Source organism: Taudactylus pleione, unplaced genomic scaffold, assembly GCF_031769625.1.
Source record: "Taudactylus pleione unplaced genomic scaffold, aTauple2 ptg000282l, whole genome shotgun sequence".
Classification (NCBI taxonomy): Eukaryota; Metazoa; Chordata; class Amphibia; order Anura; family Myobatrachidae; genus Taudactylus; species Taudactylus pleione.
The window spans coordinates 5,371,429-5,392,578 of record NW_028284684.1 but is presented as its reverse complement, the minus strand read 5'-3'; the positions used below and the strand labels follow the sequence as shown (position 1 = coordinate 5,392,578).

Below are 21,150 nucleotides of genomic sequence, written 5' to 3'. Positions count from 1 at the left end.
GCGCCCTGCCTGCTGCCGGACCTAGAGTGAACACTACAGGACGTTTAGATGCCTTCTGAGGTTTTTCATTCCGCAACATGGTCTGAAAGGCCGTAGACGAAGCTGCCAAACTCTGAACTGAACTAGAGAAAACATCCACCCAGGGTGGTTGTACAGCTTGCGAGATCCCTGAGAGGGAATGACAGACTATTGTGGTACCGGTGGGGATAGCATATAGAGCGGTAACCCCTGATAGGGAGTAACAGTCTGAGGCCCAGGAGTAGACTGCAATAATTGCGGGATATCCTGAGAGGGAAGGATGGCTGTTTGGGGCAACCCCATATGGGGCAAAATGGCTGGGACCGCCAGGTGATCCGCAATGGAGGCCAGCATCTGAGAAAAAAAAACCGCCCAAGGGGGATCCTGTCCCATTGTTGGGGGGTTTGAGGGCCCAAACAACTGATAGCATCTCACACATAGCCCATACTGAGATAAATCCTCCTTTCCTACCCCTGCAGCGCAGCGCAGCACCTGAAGGAAAGCAGAGAGGGAAGTCAGGAAGCGCAAAACTGGGTGCATACAAAGTATGCAAAACACTGGTCCAACAATATGGCACTGTGCAGCACACAACCATATGTGACAGACCTCACAAATACTTGAATCTATATATGTAAGATCTAAGAAAGGCGCGCTGAGCTCAGGGTGGAGCCGCTAACCAGAGAAGGCTGTCTCCCCTGGACGGCAATTAACCCCCGGGACGCTGGTTCCCACTTCCAGCTCTAAGTCCCTGGTGGTCTAGTTTACGTGCTGGGTATGGGGGGCCTGCCGCCACTGCCAGCACCTCCGCTCTGTCCCCTGAGATTGGAGGTAAAAAACTGCTCAACACGCGGATCACCGCAAGCGGTGATCCACTCTTTCCTGTCCCCGTAGATCCGGCAGCAGTCCAGTGAGTCCCGCTGAGTCCGGCTAGCACAGACTCCGTGGTCCCGCCGAGATCCCCAGATCTGTACTGACGTTGCAGCATCGGCGGGGTAACGGAGTGGCAGCGCGGACGTCCTATGGACAGTCCGCCGCTGCCCGCTCTGAAGAGTCAAAAGAAAAAAACTCAAATCATCTCAAAATCAAATCACCTTTGGGGCTGCTAATCAGCCCGACTCCTGCCGGGCACCAACTAGAACTAAGGTGCCTGTGGCTCAGGGGCGGGGTATAGAGGAGGATGGTCCCAGTGCATCCTGTGAGCAAAGCTTTAACTGCGTGGTGCCCGGGATCTAGATCCAGCTCCAGCTATACCCCAAAGGTCTCCCTGTGGAGCCTACGGACCCTGAAGAAATAATACATTTAGCTTCTATCATTGTATAGAATAAATAGGCATTACCTACGACTGTACTAAATGTAGTAACCATCTTGGCGGAATGGCGCCGGCTCTAGCAAATTGCATGCGAATACCTACGTGACTCATTATATTTGGTTCCTGCACTAGATCAATTAAGTATTCAGAAACTAGTTGATTGCAGCATCTGGCTACACTCTTAAATTCCCATCCAGCACACATCATAGACAAGAGATAGGGCAACTGGGAGCACCAAATTATCTCGTGCAGAACATACCATCCTCATTTTAACTTACATCTGTGACTTGGTAGATGCTTTATCATTATGAACAATACCACTACTCCTAATTCACTGCATCAGTTTATTTATTTTTTTTAACAGCAGCAATATATGTAGCGCACACATTACACAGCACATAACTATTGTTACATTTACAATTACAACCCACCTACAAATCATTTTAGGTTACCTCTAAAGGTGCCTACAAACTAATCGTCTGTTTTTGCACGATTTGGGCGATTACGACGCATCAAAACATCAAATCGTGCAAATTGTGTAGTGTCGACGAACGATAATTATTCTGACGCATTGTCCCGTGGGTCATTTGTCTTATCCTCAGAACTTACCTACATGCAGTAAGATCTGGCAATCTCGTTACCGATGCACTGGAATTCGTTGAGGACACAGACAGGTTGTTGGTCAGATTGCACAGTTTAAGCACAATATCGTATGTCCAGGAGTGACAGGGAGATAAAGGGAAATAGTTGACGACATTGCATGGTTTGCGAGTCGTCTAGTGTGGAGACGACTTAAGCATCTTTCTGTGAATGAGACCCTGGAAACCCATTATTACAGCTGCTTCTTATACATGAGTACTCTTTCACAAGCGAGTGCAGATCAACTATACCAATTAACATATTATAACCAATTATAATAAATGGTGTTTTGCAAAGTAGTAAATCTTAAATTAATTACCTGAGTCTCCACCAACGTTGCTATGTCCATAAACATGTCATGTAACTCCCGTATGCTAGATTCCAGCTTTATGATATCTTTATGTCGTGATTCTATCTCATTCAGAGCCTGCCGTGTGATCTGGGAATCTGAAATAATCTAATAGATAAAAATGTAATTAGTAGACCAGTGTTCTCCAAAATCAGTCGTCATGCACCCCCCAACAGCTCATTTTTTCAGTTTTTAGGTCTGAAGAAACAGGCAGGATATTTACGGACACAGGGCCTGATTCAAAGTTGTACACAATTCATATCACTGTTGTGCCTTTGTACACAGCGGCAATGAGAAATAATGCTAATGCCGCAGGGGGCATTTTATATAAACAAACATCTCCTGCCTGCTTCTGTGATACACTGCTGCGTCTGAGGACGCAGCCATCAGATCACTTGCATGAATATTGGCCATCTAAGTAACCCTCAGATTACTCAGCATGGCCGCGAAATTAACGCTTCTTGGGCCAGTGAAGCTTCGTTGGAAGACGCAGACACTGGCCGCAACTCACCTTTGCCGCCCCTTTCCAGCCCCAAAACAGCCGCAGCATGTCAATCATGCTACAGCTTAGAAGGCACTGAGACCTTCATCACAGACACCGATTGGCACATGTGCAGTACAGATTGTGCGCATGCGCCAAACGGCAACTATCGGAGTTGTATGCAATCCATCAGGTTGCATACTCCTCCGAATCAGGTCCACAGTCAAGTAGATCATGCCACCTATTTATGATAAAATGAGAGTTATGGTAAGAACTTACTTTTGTTAACTCTTTTTCTTCGAAGTCCATAGGGTCCACAGGGATGTAGGTGATGGGAACCAATCCGGGCACCACGCAGTTAAAGCTTTTAGCTCCCAGGTTGCATTGGGTCTACTCTCCCTATACCCCGCCCCCGAGCCAGAGGTACCTCATTTGGTAAAAAGACAAAGGCTGGAGGAGGACAAAAGAGAAGGAAGACTGGAACGCTCAAGAATCACACTCACAGAGGAGGAGACAGGAAACTAGTGACCAGCATGATAGCCCATATGAAACCAGGACCCTATGGACTTCGCAAAAAACAAGAGATATGGTAAGAACTTACCTTTGTTATCTCTGTTTCTACGAAGTCCATAGGGTCCACAGGGTTGACCTTGGGGTATAGGTTGGGAACCAAATCCGGGCACCACGCAGTTAAAGCTTTTAGCTCCCAGGATGCACTTGGGTCCACTCTCCCTATAACCCCGCCCCCCAGCCAGAGGCACCTCAGATTGTAAGTAGCCAAAGGCCGGAGGAGGAGAGAAAAAGAGAGAGAAAACTGGAACACTCTAGAACCATACTCACAGAAAAGGAGACGGGAAACCGGTGACCAGTAACACAGCCCATATGAAGCCAGGTGCGTCAGGGCGGGCGCCCTGTGGACCCTATGGACTTCGTAGAAACAGAGATAACAAAGGTAAGTTCTTACCATATCTCTTGTTTTCTACTTCAGGGTCCATAGGGGGTCCACAGGGTTGACCTTGGGGATGTCCCAAAGCAGTTCAACCAAGGGTGGGGACGCTCCTGTGCTGAGAGGAGAATCCGTCGCCAAAAAGGAAGCATCCTGAGAGGCAAAGGAAACCAATGCCTAGAACCTTAAAAAGGTATGGACAGAAGACCACGTGGACACCTAGTAAGGCAAAACAGCCGAGGCGCCACGACGAGCCGCCCACGAGGGTTACACGGCCCGAGAAAAAAACAAGCCTCAACGACAGAAATGCCCACCCATGGGTAGGCCCCTGAGGAAGACATACGAGGCCATCCAGTCAACATTTCATTATAGGCCGGCCATCGTTTCCTGTTAAAACCAGAAACCGCAGACCACCAATAAGGAGTCCGATTACCATAAGGAACTTGAACGGATCACATAAAGCCAAAGAGGCCGGACCACAGTCCATGAGGCCACACCAGCCGAGAGGACTGGGAACTGAATGGCCATACCATAAGTTCCAGAATAATATGGAACCTAAAAACCACTTTAAGAAGAAACACAGGGCGAGAGCAACTCACACCCTGACATGATGCCCTCCAGAAGAGGGAGCCACATGAGAACGCTCCCAATTCAGACACTCTCCTGGTTGATTTAAACACCCTGAGAGAGAGAGAGAGAGAGAGAGAGCTTAAACAATAGACCATGTAATGGCTATCACAACCAGCGGTTCCATTGACTGTCCCCGGAGGGAACAAAGAACCACTACTAACTCCCCAGGAGTCCCTAGGGAGGACAAGTGGAGACATAATCCAGAAAACACTCCAAAGGATGAACTGGATACCAGAGCGGAGCAATTCCATATCTTAACCATACCGACAGTGTAGAGATCCGCACTGTCAGGAAGGCCAGGCCAAGGGTGAAACCCAAGCCAGCTGGAAGGAACGCCAGAATATCTGGAAATCCTGGACACCGGAGGATCGTATCGACAGGTACGATACCATAAGAATTATGTATGCCACAGTCTGTGGCAGATCCCAGCAAAGTCTGGCCTATCTGCTCTAAACATCTCAATGAAGACAGAGCCAGGGAAGCCCGAGGACCACAGTAGGGGCGCAGTTAAAGACAAGCGATCCAGATCCAGGGAAAAACAAGGACCCTGAGACAACAGGTCCAGATAGTGAAGCAGTAGGAACGGAGCATCGATGAGGAGACTCCGAAAATCTTAGTACCAGTGATGTCTGGGACGACCTGGAGCCCCCAGAAGGAAAGCCCCTCCGTCTCGAATTAAACTTCCGAAGACCTCGAGGAAGAAGGGAGACCGGAGGACACAGGTACACAAAGTGGAAGGACCACTTCACTGACAAAGAGTCACTGAAGGTAGCTTCAGTACTCCTAGAGCTGGACTGTAACACCGGTAATGTGTGATCGAGTCAGAAGGCCATGGGGATCAATCCCCTCATGGAGGCCCCCTCTGCTCAACAGGAGTTGAAACCTCTCTTGGAGAAGAGACTAGTCCCCGGGATGCACGCCGTGACGGCTGAGGAAGCCCGCTTCCCAATGGAGAGCTCCGGGAATAAACACCGCAGAGTTGGCCAGGAGAAGACCCTTGGACTATGTCAGAATGGGTGACATTCCTAACATTGCCACCCAACTACCAGTGTTGCCTAGATGGAAGCCACTGTTGTGACACTGTCGGACTGAACCTATTCAGGTTTACCGTGACAAATGGGTTAGGCCAGAGTGAAAGTCCAAGACAGCTTAAAGTATCAACAAGTTAAGTGGCAGGGCAGAAGCGACAGACGTCCAACTGCCCCGAAACGAATGCGGACCAGACACTGTCTTTAGCAAAGAACACCCTGGACGAGATGGCCATAGCCACCCGGACAGAAACCAACTCGCCTCCGGAGAAAGTATCATCGTTCGAACAGCGATCCGATGGAAAAAACTCGATCCATCTGGAGGGGAGTCAATTATGGCAAGGCCTGGAATGGAACTGAGCACATTCCACCCTACCAAAAGGTAGACACTCTGGTAGACCGCGCATCACAAAGAGTAATGACATATGTCGACTGCGTAGATATCCGCACACTCGAAGTTGAAGAGTGGAGATCTTGTCTTACGCCAGAAAAATTCTCAGATTCTGAGAATCCAGCAGTGCTCCCAGATGAAGAAAACCCTGTGAGGGATGCAGGGAGGACTTTTTCTCCGTTGACTAATTATCTGTGCCGAGAAGAAGCCCCGGTTATCCTGACCTGGCGGTAAAGTACCTTGGTGATCCTGCTAAAAGCAGGAGACCGTCCAGAGAAAGGAGCATTCGGATACACTGAACAGGTGAACTGTCAGAAAATCCATAAAGCTGGTAAACCCCGGTGGAGTTGAGGACAGCCCCAAAAGGCAGAGCCCGAAACTTACAAGTGTTGCTGTGGCACAGCAAACCTGAACCCATGCTGATGAGAGGGCTCTGTATGTACCCGTAGGTACGTATCCTGAATACTCGGATATACCATAAAATCCCCAGGTTCCAAACATCGGATGATGGAGCATGGACGATTCCACCTGAGTCAAGGCACCGTTGGAATCTGATTCAGGGATTTGAGACAGAGTATAGGCAAAGGAGGACCAGTCGGTCACCGCCCCAAAAAGAAAGTAGAACAACCAGTCCCTCACTGAGATAGTGAGGTTGGCCGAAATAGCTCTGCTTACCACAGAGACTGTATAGCTTTCTGGGATTGTAAGGCCCTGATCAGTTCTGAAGAAGGGCCCGTGTAACAATGCCTGTGAGGAGGCTGCATGAGCAATGAGAGGCCGTTGAGAATCAGTACCTCACTCTGGAAATTCCCCAGATGTAGACCTGTCCCGTCAGGCTGAGGGTATATCCTCAGGTGTAGAAACAGGGTCGTCCGGAAGTCCAGGACTGCTCGGTACTGGATATGGTGGCCCCCATGGAGGCCGACAGCCTAGGAAAAAACAGGCCTTTAGGCTGACCCTGAGGACAAAAAGACTTAACAGAGTTAGTCCGAATGTAGTGGGAGTAGCTAAAGACGGTATCTCCCCATTAGTGATACTGCCAATGATGCAACGATCTTGTCAAGGTCAGGACCAAACAAGAACTTCCCCATGGAAGGAGTGTGCACCTCTGCTTTCCCATAACGCAGCCATAGGGTACTGCGGCGGATACAGACGCCGCCGAAACCCTGAAAGTTAGAAGACCGGCATCCCATGAGGTAATCCCACATATGACCACTGCATATTTTGTGAGCGGCAAAAAGATATTTGAACCTCAGACGTGTTGGAGGGGAAAAACGTCACAAAAGCATCACCATGCGATGGCCATGGTAGGACGGGCAACAGGCCCTGAAAACGAGTACATTGATTTCAGGCAAAGTTACCACCTACGGATCCGTAAAATTCGTCCAGGCCGGGATGGGAGGCGTATTAATGCCTGTAACCCGATGATTAACATACAAATCCATCCCAGAAGGGGATTTCCATTACTTGTGAGGACCCTCAGGGAATGGGAAACAGGAGGCCTTTGTGACTCCTCGTATCTGGGGACAGCCAGACTCCCGCTATGAGATCCACCCGCTGGGCAGAAAACGGGAGATGTATGATACTGGTGCAGGATCGACATTCTCTATATCCAGAATGAGCCTGGCTACCAGCCCCAAAGCAGGGATAATAATACTTGAGATCGGCTCCCCCCATGTGAGAGGGAAAGAGCCGAATATACCATCCAGTTCACGGCAGAGCCACTGGTCAGTAACCACAGGGCGTATATCACGCCAATTAGTATTTCGTATAAAACGACATCCACCAGGGTGGCCGTTGTGGTAATCCCTGCAAGGGGAATGACAGACCGATGTGGTATCGGAGGTAATTCATGTACTGTGAAAAACCCCGGCGGGGAGCGACAGTCTGTTGCACAGGGGTAAATTGCAAGAAATTGCGAGATACCCCGAGTTCAAAAGGGCAGTATGGTGAAGTAACTCCAAGCGAGTGACGACAATGGGGCCCGCCCGGCGATCCTCAAAGGAGAGGATCCTGAGAAACAACGCCCTTTAAGGGGGTCGTGCAAGGGGCCCGGCACCAGATGGTGCCGCATACATAAACCTTTCTGAGTTAAAATCCTCCGCACTAATTCCTGCAGGCTATGACTTGCAGGATAGCAATAATGGGTGCAGTATCGTGTGCAATCTCCTGGTCAGATATATCTGACTATCTTGACGGAAATATTAAGCAGCGCCATACCGGTCCTGACTGACGCGAAGATTAGCTGCAGGGACCCATTATCAGCGTATGCAACTCACAGTTCCATCTAAAATATGGCAACGTGCAGCACGCAACAGTATGTGACAAACCTCACAGATATTAACAAATATATATATGTGAGGTCTCAGAACCACCCCAGGTACACCTGTATTAGGGCAGATAAAGAAAAGGGATAGATATACACTGACAGGTGAGAGAAAAAGCAGACAGTCAGCACTAGCATAAGTCACATACAATGCAGAAAAATATATATACATACATAAGCATGACATATAATATACTGCACAATGTCGCTACATTCAACTGCCCAGATTCAGTGTCTGGGAAGGCTATAGCGCTGTGTACACTCACCCAAAATGGCCAGGTACGCAGGGGGACTGGGCTCACTGACATCCTAAGAGAGCTGCAGCACCACAGAGAGAAAATGGCCACTGGAGACCTCAGAAGAAGCGTGGCCCGCGGAGGAAGCAGCTCAGCGACGCCAGACTGTATTATTGAAAGGCGCGCTGAGCTGAGGGGAGGAGCCGCTAGACAGGGAAGGCTTCCTCCCCTGGCTAGCAATTGACCCCCCGGGATGCCGGCTCCCGCTGCCGCTATAATCCCTGGTGGGCTGTGGACACGCGGGGTATGCCTCCATGGAGGGGGAGCCCGCCGCCACCGCTAGCGCCTCCGGTCTGTCCCCAGAGACCGGAGGCATAAGGCTGCATATTCACACGTGGATCACCGCAAGCGGTGACCACGCGACTTACCTGTCCCTGTCGATCCGGCAGCAGCCCAGGGAGTCCTCCAGAGCCCGGCTAGTACAGACTCTGGGGTCCCGCTGCGATCCCCAGATCTGTACTGGCGTCGCAGCGCCGGCGGGGTGTAGGAGCGGCAGCTCAGACGTCCATTGGACAGTCTGATGCTGCCGCTCTGAAGAGTAGTAAAAAATAATAAAACAAAACTCTTTTAAGCTTAGAGGCTGCTAAGCAGCCCCCCTGCAGTAACTGTGACCCAAATCCGGCCGGGCACCAACTTAAACTGAGGTGCCTCTGGCTGGGGGGCGGGGTTATAGGGAGAGTGGACCCAAGTGCATCCTGGGAGCTAAAAGCTTTAACTGCGTGGTGCCCGGATTTGGTTCCCAACCTATACCCCAAGGTCAACCCTGTGGACCCCCTATGGACCCTGAAGTAGAAAGAGAGTTAACAAAGGTAAGTTCTTACCATAACTCTCATTTTCTTCTTCAGGGTCCATAGGCTCCACAGGGAGACCTTGGGGATGTCCCAAAGCAGTCCTTTTAAGGGTGGGGACGCTCCTGCATTGAGAGAAGAATCCGGCGCCGAAAGGAAGCATCCTGAGAGGCGAAGGTATCAAAGGCATAGAACCTCAGAAAGGTCTTGACAGAAGACCTTGTGGCCGCCCTACACAGCTGAACAGCCGAGGCGCCACGGCGAGCTACCCAGGAGGGACCACAGACAGAGTGGAATGAGCATTAACAGAAAGGCCTTCCCTGCTTGCAGGCCTCTGAGATAAGTCATACGAAGCCATCTAGCCAATGTTTGTTTATTGGCTGGCCATCCTTTCTTGTGAAATCCACAGAGCACAAATAAGCAATCTGATTTACGGAGGGAACTGGTATGGTCCACATAAATCCTGAGGGCACGGACCACAACCAAAGAGGCCTCACCTGCCGAGAGGTCCGGTGATTGAAAGGCCGGGACTATAATTTCCTCATTAATGTGAAAACTAGTAACAAGTTTAGGAAGGAACTCAGGCCGAGTGCGAAGCACAACCCTGTCCCGGTGAAATATCAGGAAGGGGGAGCGACAGGAGAGTGCCTCCAATTCTGACACTCTCCTGGCAGATGCAATTGCCGTAAGAAAGAGTCTCAGCTGCTAACCACTTAAGTTCCATCTAATCCAGTGGTTCAAATGGAGGACCCGAAGAACTACTATAAACAAGATTTACTGCGCTAAGCACTGTAAATGACATGGTGTAAGCATATAATATGAAGAAAATATGGTTTGCTGTCTGTTAATTAACAGGAGGCTTAAATAAGATGTAAATTGTTTTAATACATATCACATATCAATTAATACTAGACATAGAAAAATCAAACAATTCTAAAAAATAATATTTATTAAAAAAGAATATATATATATTAATTATTAAAATGAAATGCAATCACAGGATGGCTTTTAGCAGATGGCCATCACTGGCTGAAAAGACTTAGACTATATTTGTAATACTCATGTATCTATATCAGAGGTCCCAAAACACTACGTATCTATGCAATTGTCACTTTTTAGCAACACTTTCTCTATGAGCATGTATCAAATTCCACAGACAAATGCTGGCAGAACTCCGCTGATGGAAGCGTTTCTTCACTACTGGCGTTCCAGTGTGAGAATAATGTCCGCACTTGAAATGGTAATTCAAATGAACATAGTTAGTAATTAATTGTATAGACCTTGTAAAGCATTTCCACACTGTTGTCTGTCCTGGCTCTGCTTGTCCTAGCTGTGTAGAGCCGCAATTGGAGGAGGACAAACTGCTGTGTAGCGGAAAGCGGTGTGCTGCAGATGGTAAGGGGTCAGATGGTTAGGAGACTCGCCAGAAGGTTGCAATGCACAATCAGTGCTAGGAGTGTAGGGACCTTGTCTGCCTGGATGACGTCAACGCGTTTCATCCCGTGAATCACCGGGACTCTCTCATGACTGACTACAAGGTCTATTCAATTCAATTAATTGCTAACTATGTTCATTTGAATTACCATTTCAAGTGCGGACATTATTCTCACACTGGGACGCCAGTAGTGAAGAAACGCTTCTATCAGCGGAGTTCTGCTGCCAGCATTTGTCTGTGGAATTTGATACTTTTTAGCAACACTTTCGCTATGAGCATGTGACAATTGCATAGATACATAGTGTCTTGGGACCTGTTTGATATACATACATGAGTATAACAAATATAAGTCTTTTCAGCCAGTGATGGCCATCTGCTAAAAGCCATCCTATGATTGCATTTCATTTTAATAATTTATATATATTTTTATCATATATATTTTTTATAATTGTTTGATTTATGTATGTCTAGTATTGATATGCGATATATGTATTAAAAAAATGTACATATTATTTAAGCCTCCTGTTCATTAACAGACAGCAAACCATATTTATTTCATATCATATGCTTACACCGTGTCATTTACAGTGCTTAGCGCAGTAAATCTTGTTTATTGAATTTCTTTGGAAGAGATTGCGATCTCTAGGGTTCTACTTTAACCCATATTACTTGCAGCAAGCACTGATTTATAATCCAAGCACAATCAAGCGCCCTGTTCCTGCAGTGAATTCACTGCAGGTTTTTGTTTTCTTTCCGAAGAACTACTGCCAAATCCCAAGGAGCCACTGGGGGGCCAAAGGGAGGTTGAATCCAGAGGACACCCTGGAGGAAGGTGTGGGTATCCGGAAGCGGAGCAATTCTACGTTGGAACCATACTGACCGTGCAGAAATATGCACTTTAGCGAGGCCAGGCGGAATCCGAGGTCTAAGCCAGCTTGAAGGAAGGCCAGTACTCAGAGATCAGAAACACCTGGGGGCCGTAAATCCTGGGGCGACACCACTGGAAATATGTATGCCACACTCTGATGTAGATCCTAGCAGAAGCCGGCTTACGCGCTCTAAGCATCTTGTAGATGACAGAGCTAGAGAATCCTTTGGACCTTAAGAGGGATGTCTCAAGAGCCACGCCGTCAAAGACAGATGATCTAGGTCCGGGTAAAGGCAAGGACCCTGAGACAACAGATCCGGACATTGAGGCAGCAGGAACTGAGTGTCAATGGAGAGACTCTGAAGATCTGCGTACCAATGACATCTGGGCCAAACTGGAGCCACCATCAGGACAGTGCCTCCGTCTTGTTTGAACTTCCGAAGAACTCGAGATACGCAAACTGGAAGGTCCACTTCACTGACAGAGCATACACCAAGGTTGCCTCGGCATCTCTTGTTCTGGACCCGTACAATGGTAATTGTGATTGTGTCAGGAGGCCATGAGGTCCACCTCTGGGAGGCCCCATTTGTCCACTAGGAGTTGAGACACCTCTTGGTGAAGAGACCATTCCCCTGGATGCACGTTGTGACGGCTGAGGAAGTCCACTTCCCAATTGAGAACTTCCGGAATGCACACTGTCGAAATGGCCGGGAGATGACACACTGTCAATGTCAAAATGCGCGACACTTCTGTCATTGCTGCCCGACTTAGAGTGTCTCCTTGATGATTAATGTAAGCCACTGTTGTGGCATTGTTGTCTGAACCTGTACAGGTCTTCTGTGAAGTACAGTGCGCATCCGGAAAGTTGTCACAGTGCTTCACTTTTTCCACTTTTTATGTTATGTTATGTTACAGCCTTATTCCAAAATGGAATAAATTAATTTTTGTCCCCAAAATTCTACACACAATACCCCATAATGACAACGTGTAAAAAGTTTTTTTGATATTTTTGCAAATGTAATAATAATAATAGAAAAAAAATCCTAAGAAATCAGACGTACATAATTGAGCTCAGGTGCATCCTGTTTCCACTGATCATCCTTGAGATGTTCCTGCAGCTTAATTGGAGTCTCTCTGTGGTAAATTCAGTTGTTTGGATATGATTTTGAAAAGGCATACACCTGTCTATATAAGGTCCCACACTTAACAGTGCATGTCAGAGCACAAACCAAGCATGAAGTCCAAGGAATTGTCTGCGGACCTCCGAGACAGGATTGTCCCGAGGCACAAATCTGGGGAAGGGTACAGAAAAATATCTGCCCCTTTGAAGGTCCCAATGAGCACAGTGGCCTCCATCATGCGTAAATGGAAGAAGTTCGGAACCACCAGGACTCTTCCTAGAATTGGCCGGCCATCTAAACTGAGCGATCGGGGGAGAAGGGCCCTAATCAGGGAGGTGATCAAGAACCCGATGGTCATTCTGTCAGAGCTACAGCATTCCTCTGTGGAGAGAGGAGAACCTTCCAGAAGGACAACCATCTCTGCAGCAATCCACCAATCAGGCCTGTATGGTAGAGTGACCAGGCGGAAGCCATTACTTAGTAAAAAGCACATGGCAGCCCACCTGGAGATTGCCAAAATGCACCTGAAGGACTCTCAGACCATGAGAAACAAAAGTCTCTGGTCTGATGAGACAAAGTTTGAACCCTTTGGTGTCAATGGCAGGCGTTATGTTTGGAGGAAACCAGGCACCGCTCATCACCAGGCCAATACCATCCCTACAGTGAAGCATGGTGGTGGCAGCATCATGCTGTGGGGATGTTTTTCAGCGGCAGGAACTGGGAGACTAGTCAGGAAAGAGGGAAAAATTAATGCAGCAATGTACAGAGACATCCTGGATGAAAACCTCCTCCAGAGCACTCTTGACCTCAGACTGGGGCGACTGTTCATCTTTCAGCAGGACAACGACCCCAAGCACACAGCCAACATATCAAAGGAGTGGCTTCAGGACAACTCTGAATGTCCTTGAGTGGCCCAGCCAGAGCCCAGACTTGAATCTGATTGAACATCTCTGGAGAGATCTTAAAATGGCTGTGCCCCGACGCTTCCCATCCAACCTGATGGAGCTTGAGAGGTGCTGCAAAGAAGAATGGGCGAAACTGTCCAAAGATAGGTGTGCCAAGCTTCTGGCATCATATTCAAAAAGACTTTATGCTGTAATTGCTGCCAAAGGTGCATCAACAAAGTATTGAGCACAGTTATGTACATGTGATTTCTCAGTGTTTTTTTAATTATTAAATTTGCAAAATTGTCAAAAAATTTTTTTACACGTTGTCATTATGGTATATTGTGTGTAGAATTTTGAGGACAAAAATGAATTTATTCCATTTTGGATTAAGGCTGTCACATCATAAAATGTGGAACAAGTAAAGTGAAGCGCTGTGAATACTTTCCGGATGCACTGTATGTGCTGGGCCAGATTGAGGGCCCTATAGACAGTTCTAAGTTCCAATATGTTGATTGGCGTGGTTGATTCGACCGATGTCCAATGATCCTGAAAGGCGTGCGCAACGGTCACTGTGCCCCAGCCACTGGCGTCCGTTGTTAGGATTACCCAGTCCGGGATCCAAAAGGGGCAACTCATGGTTAGATGAAATGTCTGTAGCCACCAAGATAGAGACAGACGCACCTCTGGAGAGAATACCATCGACTGAGCTTTGATCTGATGGGGTAACCTCAGCCTTTGCAAAGGCCTGGAATGGAACTGAGCATATTCCACCAAGTCGAAGGTGGACACCATGGATCCCAGAAACTGAATTGCTGAGTGATTGACAGTCGGCGACTGTGGAGACATCTGCACACTTGTAGTTGAAGTGTGGAGATCTTGTCTGGTATCACAAAAATTCTCTGATTCTGAGAATCCATTCAGGGAGAACTTTTTCCAGTTTATTAACCATCCGTGCTTGTGCAGGAAAGCAATGGCTAGAGGAAATTTTGCTGAATTTAAAAACACACAGTGTGCTTGGATTTAGGGGCTGGCTCGTCATCTTCTATTAATAAGATGGATCTTGTACCAAGACAGGAATATAAATATTTGACCGACTCTCATCCTCCTCCAGAGGGAAGTCCGGAATAGCGAGATCAGCATCTACTGCCTCCTCAGATGATAATTTAGAATCTGAGAGTTGCGTGGACTGTGACGATAACACAGGACACTTAGAGGGCTTACTGTGTAAGAGCTTCTCACCTTGCAACATGGTTTGAAAGGCATTAGATGTAGCCCTAGACTCTGCACAGAGTTAGAGAGTATGTATACCCATGGAGGGGGCACAGGAGGTACCTGTATCGCCTAAACCTGTTGTGGCAACCCCAAAGGGGAAATTAGGGCTTGCTGTGATAACCCCATACGGTGAATGACAGCCGGAACCACCTGGTAGTCCGCAATAATGGCCAGAACCTGAGAAAATTAAGCCATGGAGGGCTCTTGTACAGGTGCTGGGTTATCTGATGGGCCTGGTGAAGTATACCACTTACTACATAAACCATCTTGTATCAAATCCTCCTCACTTAAGCCTGCAGCACATAGTTTGCATGATATCAGTATTAGTGCAGATGCAGGTTTGTTACTCTAACCTTTGCTAGACATTGCAGAGTAATATGGCACACAATATGGCACTGGGTATAATGCAACCACCGTGTATATAGGATACTAGTAGGAATGCAATATACTGGTCCTGTCTTATGCTCGGGAGCTGCAGCAGCAAACAGACCAAATATGGCACAGGAATGTGTTCATTACCCTTGTCAGACAAGTTTGCAGGGTAAAATTACGCACAATATGGCACTGGGTACAAAGCAACCACATGTACAAATACTAACAGGGAGCAATATACTGGCCCTGTCTTATGCTTAGCTAAGCTGCAGGAGCCTGTTGCCTAATGGTACAGTGCAGCACACAACAATATGTGACAGGTATGAACCACCCTAACAACACCTGTACTAGGGCAGAAATAGAGAAAGGGTATAGCCATAAGCTGATAAAGAAAAAAAAAAAAAAGATGCAGGCAGTGCTTGCACAAGTCACATACAATGCAGGAAAGACGCTGCAAAGCGGCACTATACTCAACTACACAGACTCAGTATCTGGTAAGCAATAGTGCTACATACGCTGACCCCTTTTTATGAGGAGAGGTATGCAGGGGAACTGGACCACGCGTTGTCCTGGGAGAACTGCGACTGCACTATGATGAAAATGGCCGTGGCAGACCTCAGAGGGGGAGTGTCCGGAGGAGGAGAGCAGTTCAGGGAAGCCAGACCGCAGTGGAATGGCATGCTGAGCTGAGGGGAGGAGCCGCTAAAACGGGGAAGCTGTCTCCCCATCAAAGTTATTAACCCCTGGGACGTTGGTTTCCTGCACCAAATTGTCCCTGGAGGTCCAGTGGAGCGTGATGGCCGGAACCTGCGTCCACACCCAGCCACATCCGGTCTGTACCGAGACCGGAGGTATTGACTGCCACGCGAGCGGTGACCCGCCTTACCTGTCCCCTGATCTCCGGGTGCAGTCTGGGTCCTCCCTGGGAGCTCTGGCTGGCGCTGACCGACAGATGCCCGCCGAGATCTCCAGATCAGTACTGGCGTCGCGGCAGCGCAGACGTCCCACGGACAGTCTGTCGCTGCGCGCTCTATTCTTTGTAAATTAAAAATAAATGTAAAAAAGAAGCTGCGAAATGGTGACCCGACTCCGGCGAGGTATAGGGAGAGTGGACCCAATGCATCCTGGGAGCTAAAAGCTTGTTGCCCAGATTGGTCCCATAAACTACACCCCAAGGTCTCCCTGTGGAACCTATGGACCCTGAAGAAAAAGAAATCCTGAAAACATGATCCTTTGGGAATGCATGAGGATCGGATTTGGGAATCAGATTAGACAAACACAATACTTACATCTGAAGTAAAGATAGATGGGTTTCCGCTCTCCAGCATCTCTTCCAGTTCATCATCTGTAGTAGTTTTTCCAGCTGCAAGTACACAGTTTTATTACTTCGTACTAATTAACAATGTCAATTATTTATATATATATATATATATATATTAAAAAAATCAGAATCATTTTCTATTTTGCAGCTGTGTAGCATGTAGAACAGGCAGTATAATTGTTACTGATAAAGTAATTATTGCATAGAAACTGAAATGTAGCTCTTCCCTGTCCAACACGTAGACCACATATTTCCTATGCAGTCGTGTTTGAGTGTTTCCAAAGAATATATAATTCAACTTAGTAAAATGAATTTCTTAGGTTAATGGTTAAAGAAAAGTCAATATATTCTATGAGCAGATATGCTCTAATGTAGCCATTATCAGACACAGGAAGAAGCCAGGCAGAAATACATATTTCCTACAGTTCATTACACCCCCATTAATATTACAAGAGTTATAGAGTTTTCAGAATGATGAACAACATTTAGCATAGCATCATACCTGGAAGGGTGCCATGAAATGAGTGTCCGTTATCCATGTGTTGGATTAGCTATAAAATTGTAAAACATTTTTTTGCTACAGTATGCAAGCATTAGTGCATTTTAAGGGCGCAATTCAAATGTTCTGTGCGCCCCCTGTTGGACGTCTATATGAATAGGCCCCCTGAAGGAGCAATCCAATAGTTTCTCCATTCGGGCGCCCATTAGTATTTACTGAGGCTAAAAGCACTGGGTTTAGCCGCAAAAAGCAGCTAAATCCTTCTAAAGAAGTGGTCAGGGCATCCAGACATACATTTCGGCACTCAAAGAACCAGACTCGCAACATATGTCTTCTCGCACCTCAGGAGGCTGTGAGAAGAAATGTCCACCCCGGCAGCTTTAGGTGTGCGAACGGAGCAACAATTGAATTGCTCCATCAGGCGCCTATTCGGGGGAGTCTAAAACAATTGAATCGGCCTTTAAGAAAAGAGGTTAGCTGGACTCATACTTATTTCAAGCTGACGTTGTATCCGTCCTTTACTGCGCTCTCGAAATTGAATCTGGGTTTCATTGTATTCAATCATAACTTCACCAAATTTCCTGGACAATACTGTATGCTGGAATTATAACAAAAAAAAAAATACGGAAGTGTTAAGTCTAACTAATAGTTTGTCAGTTGGGTGGATGTATTTGTAGACCAGATTCCTTTCCAAAATCAAAAAGCAGATAACACTTTTTTTTTTTTAACACGCTAGGATCAGACATCAGGGCTCTGTTAATTGTGCCCATTTGTACTTTAATAGTTAATAATCAAATTCCTTATCTCATCTATGTACAAGTGGAACCCCCCTATAATCTTACTTTATTCAAGCACAAAACCATAAACCGCAACGATAATCTAAACAATAAACTTTTTTTGTAATTATTAAATTAAACATCCTGAATGCCATCTGTAATGTATCAGCCGGTTAACACAGTTGATACAGAAAAAAAAATTCAATAGTAACATAAAAGTTATAGTTACAGCAAATGTATAATAATATAAACCAAAAGAAGGGCTTGCTATAGCAGAGCATGGATCAATAGCATGCCGCATCCAAATGACAGGCCAATTACGTTCAATGCATAGAAATATCTTTCAGTGTACCCAGGAATGTACAGACACACATAGCTGAAGGTAAGGTTATAATATTACGCACTGTGCAGCTGTTCAGCGTTAATGATTGCCTGATAGCAGGGCACTTTACATGTTCCCTGAGCTTACCTACAGGAGCTCGGCAGCCTTTGGTTGGTTGATGCAGGAATGGACTTAAACATATGAACAAACATATGATGAAGGGAGATGAAGAAGAAACATGATGAATAACAATGGTAGGGTGATGAGGAGGAATGGTGGACAGGCTGATAAAATATAGAAAGGTGGTAAGATTGCAGGGGGGGGGGGGGGGAGGAGTTTGTGATAATTACATAGGCAAAATCAGCAATGCCAAAGTACTTGGAAAGATGTAAGAAATACATTGTGCATACTGTAACATGGTCATTGTACCACTAAAGGTGCGTACACACACACAACGATTTAACTATAACAACATCGTTATCGTTGAAAAAATCGTTCAGTGCAAAACAAACGATTAGCGTTCATTTGCGTTCACGTTTGTCGATTGCAGTTCAGTCAGACTGGCCAACTGAACGATTTTCAATAGAAGTTGCAACATTTTTCCTTCAACACAGGGAAAATCGTTTAAGTAAAGCAAAACCAACTACTTTGTAAAACTATTTTCGTCCAGCTTTTCAAGGGAAAAACGGAACGAAAATCGGTCAACGAAAATCATCCATTACTTACATTGTTGTGTGTGTATGCACCTTAAGTGTTATGCACTCCTAGATTACCACACAACTCCTGAAGACAAATAAAGGTGTACACCTATAACAGCTGCCTCTCCTGGGTTAAGTAAGTTCACCTGGTATTAGGATACCACCAGGACTAAACTCGGATACAAAGTCACTGTGGAAACTAGGCAGCACAAGAAATTTGCTGAGGTGGGAGCAGGAAAGAATCCAGGTCCAGAAAAAGGTAAATTATCAAGCAGATGCAGGACTGGCAAAGAGAGTGCACGAGGGTTCCTACAAACAGGAAACCAAGAAAACTGGAAGCGCTGTCCCTGAGGACTTCAAAAATTAATGTGGGATTATTTAAAATTGAACTAATCATAAATAGACAATCCCATAAACACAAAATAAAAATTTAATAAGAGACAAAAAAATGAATGAACAAACACAGATAAAAATAAAAATAATTCCTACAAACAGGGACAAGTCTCAATTCAAGAATGGCTGGGAAAAACTTGCAGGACTACTGGAAGACTGCAGCAGGGCAGCTGACTTCTGGAAGGACGGAAGATATAACTGGCAATGCACCAAGGCCCTGAATGTGCTTTAACCACTTGCCTGGCATGGTCGCATCAGGTGCGACCAGACCAGGTTGGGCATTCCCTGTCATGGTCGCATCTGACCAGTCAGAAACACCCAGAGATTATCTCAGTTGGACCTTCCTGTCCCTCTGCAGCCTCCTATCCTCCCACAATGTGCATGGTTCCATGAATCCGTTTGATTATGGTGCACCTCTTATCGATCAAGAATATTGATACGGGACAGCTGATTGGGTATGGTTAAATAGATTAATGTTCAAGTTCATGCACATGTATACCATAAAAATCACTATATTTATGGTATATTGTGTTTTCAAAAATATATTTTTTTTATATAATTGTACTTTTAAATAGATATTCTGGACCAAATTCAATCATAAAAAAAGACCATTTCTGAGCAACTCTTGGAAAAATATTAGCAAGTGGCTAACTATTCAGGGAGCCATTCATAACCCAAGAACAGAGACAGGCGCCTAGCAATTCATTACACTGTAGCTGGGTAGCTGCACTGCACATACAGAGACAGGCCCCTTACAAATAATTATACTACAGCTGAGAAGCTGCACAAACAGAGATATGCCACTTGTAAGTACAAAGAAAGCATCCCAGCTGTAGTAACAACTAGGACCAACAGGCAGTGCGACCGCAGAGGGTCCTGTCAGTTGCTAGACAACAGGGACTATAGGCCATTGGGGCTGGTGTCCCACAGTTTCCCGGTCCCCGAACAAAGACCGGGACCCGACAGATCTGTGAGCTGCTGCAGCAGGCTTCTAACACTAATCCCCATAACACCTCCAACGAACATAAAATGTATACAGTATTAGTGAAGTTTGGAATAAGATATGGATGGAGTATTTTAGTGTCCATTGGCAATGCACTAGCCTTATGCTGTCTTTTGTACCAACAGGGTTGTGGAAGGCTCAGCAAGTGCCATCTCCAGAGACAACTTTTTCTGTTACAATGATAGATAAACCATCACCATTATTAGAATCATCAGGTGTATTATCATTATGCTGCTCTATCAATCAGGTGCCCCCAGGGCTCTGCGGTATCCGGATGAAGGGTCGACAATGTATAGATTGACATCAAATGGTAGACAGGGACAAAAAGTAGTCAGGTACAAAAGGTTGATAGTGTAAAAGGTTGACATTTTTTTCAAACATTTTTTAAGGTTAGGTTAGGCTACCAGATTGGTCAGTTAGGGTTAGGCACTTGGGGGAAGGTTAGGGTTAGAATACGCTTACAATAAAAAAAAGAAAAAAAAAAAAAGTGTTGACCATTTGAACCTGTTAAGCTTTTGCACAGTCAACCTATTGTCCCTGTTGATCTATTTGCTTGTCGACCATTTGGTGTTGACCTATACATTGTCAACATTTTGTCTATCAATAGCTTTGCAGTGCCTTACAGAGTACATAAACAGTATTAAAAAAATGACTTCCAGTATAGAACATTTCAGGACACGGTTTTTAAAAATTGTGCAATCAGCAGTCATAACACCCAACCCAACCCAAAACCCAAAAGTTTTGTGCCGTTGCAGGCAGTGGGGCGGAGAACATGAGGGAAGAGGGCCCTGCTAGGAAGAGCTTACAGTCTAAAGGGGTGGGGCAAATAGACATTGGTGTGACAGAGGGGAGAGACAATGAGCAAGGAGCATGGGGCAGAGGGTTAGGATGGGAGCTGGAAGGCTTTGATAAAGAAGTGGGTCTTGAGAGTCCATTTGTAGGTTTGTAGAAAGATGTAGAGTCTGATAGGGAGAGTGGAGAG

The 21,150-nt window shown here is 46.2% G+C and overlaps 1 protein-coding gene across 2 annotated transcripts in view; it reads right to left on the bottom strand.

Annotated features, from left to right (window-relative positions):
* Positions 1–21,150, bottom strand: part of STX2 (syntaxin 2) — a 106,920-nt gene that overhangs the window by 38,244 nt on the left and 47,526 nt on the right. For both annotated transcript variants that reach the window (XM_088482098.1, XM_088482097.1), the window contains exons 6-8: positions 17,466–17,574; positions 16,446–16,519; positions 2,286–2,423 (exon numbers count right to left, since the gene is read on the bottom strand). In XM_088482098.1, coding sequence (XP_088338224.1) covers positions 2,286–2,423; positions 16,446–16,519; positions 17,466–17,574 — 321 coding nt within the window. The remainder of the gene's footprint in view (positions 1–2,285; positions 2,424–16,445; positions 16,520–17,465; positions 17,575–21,150) is intronic.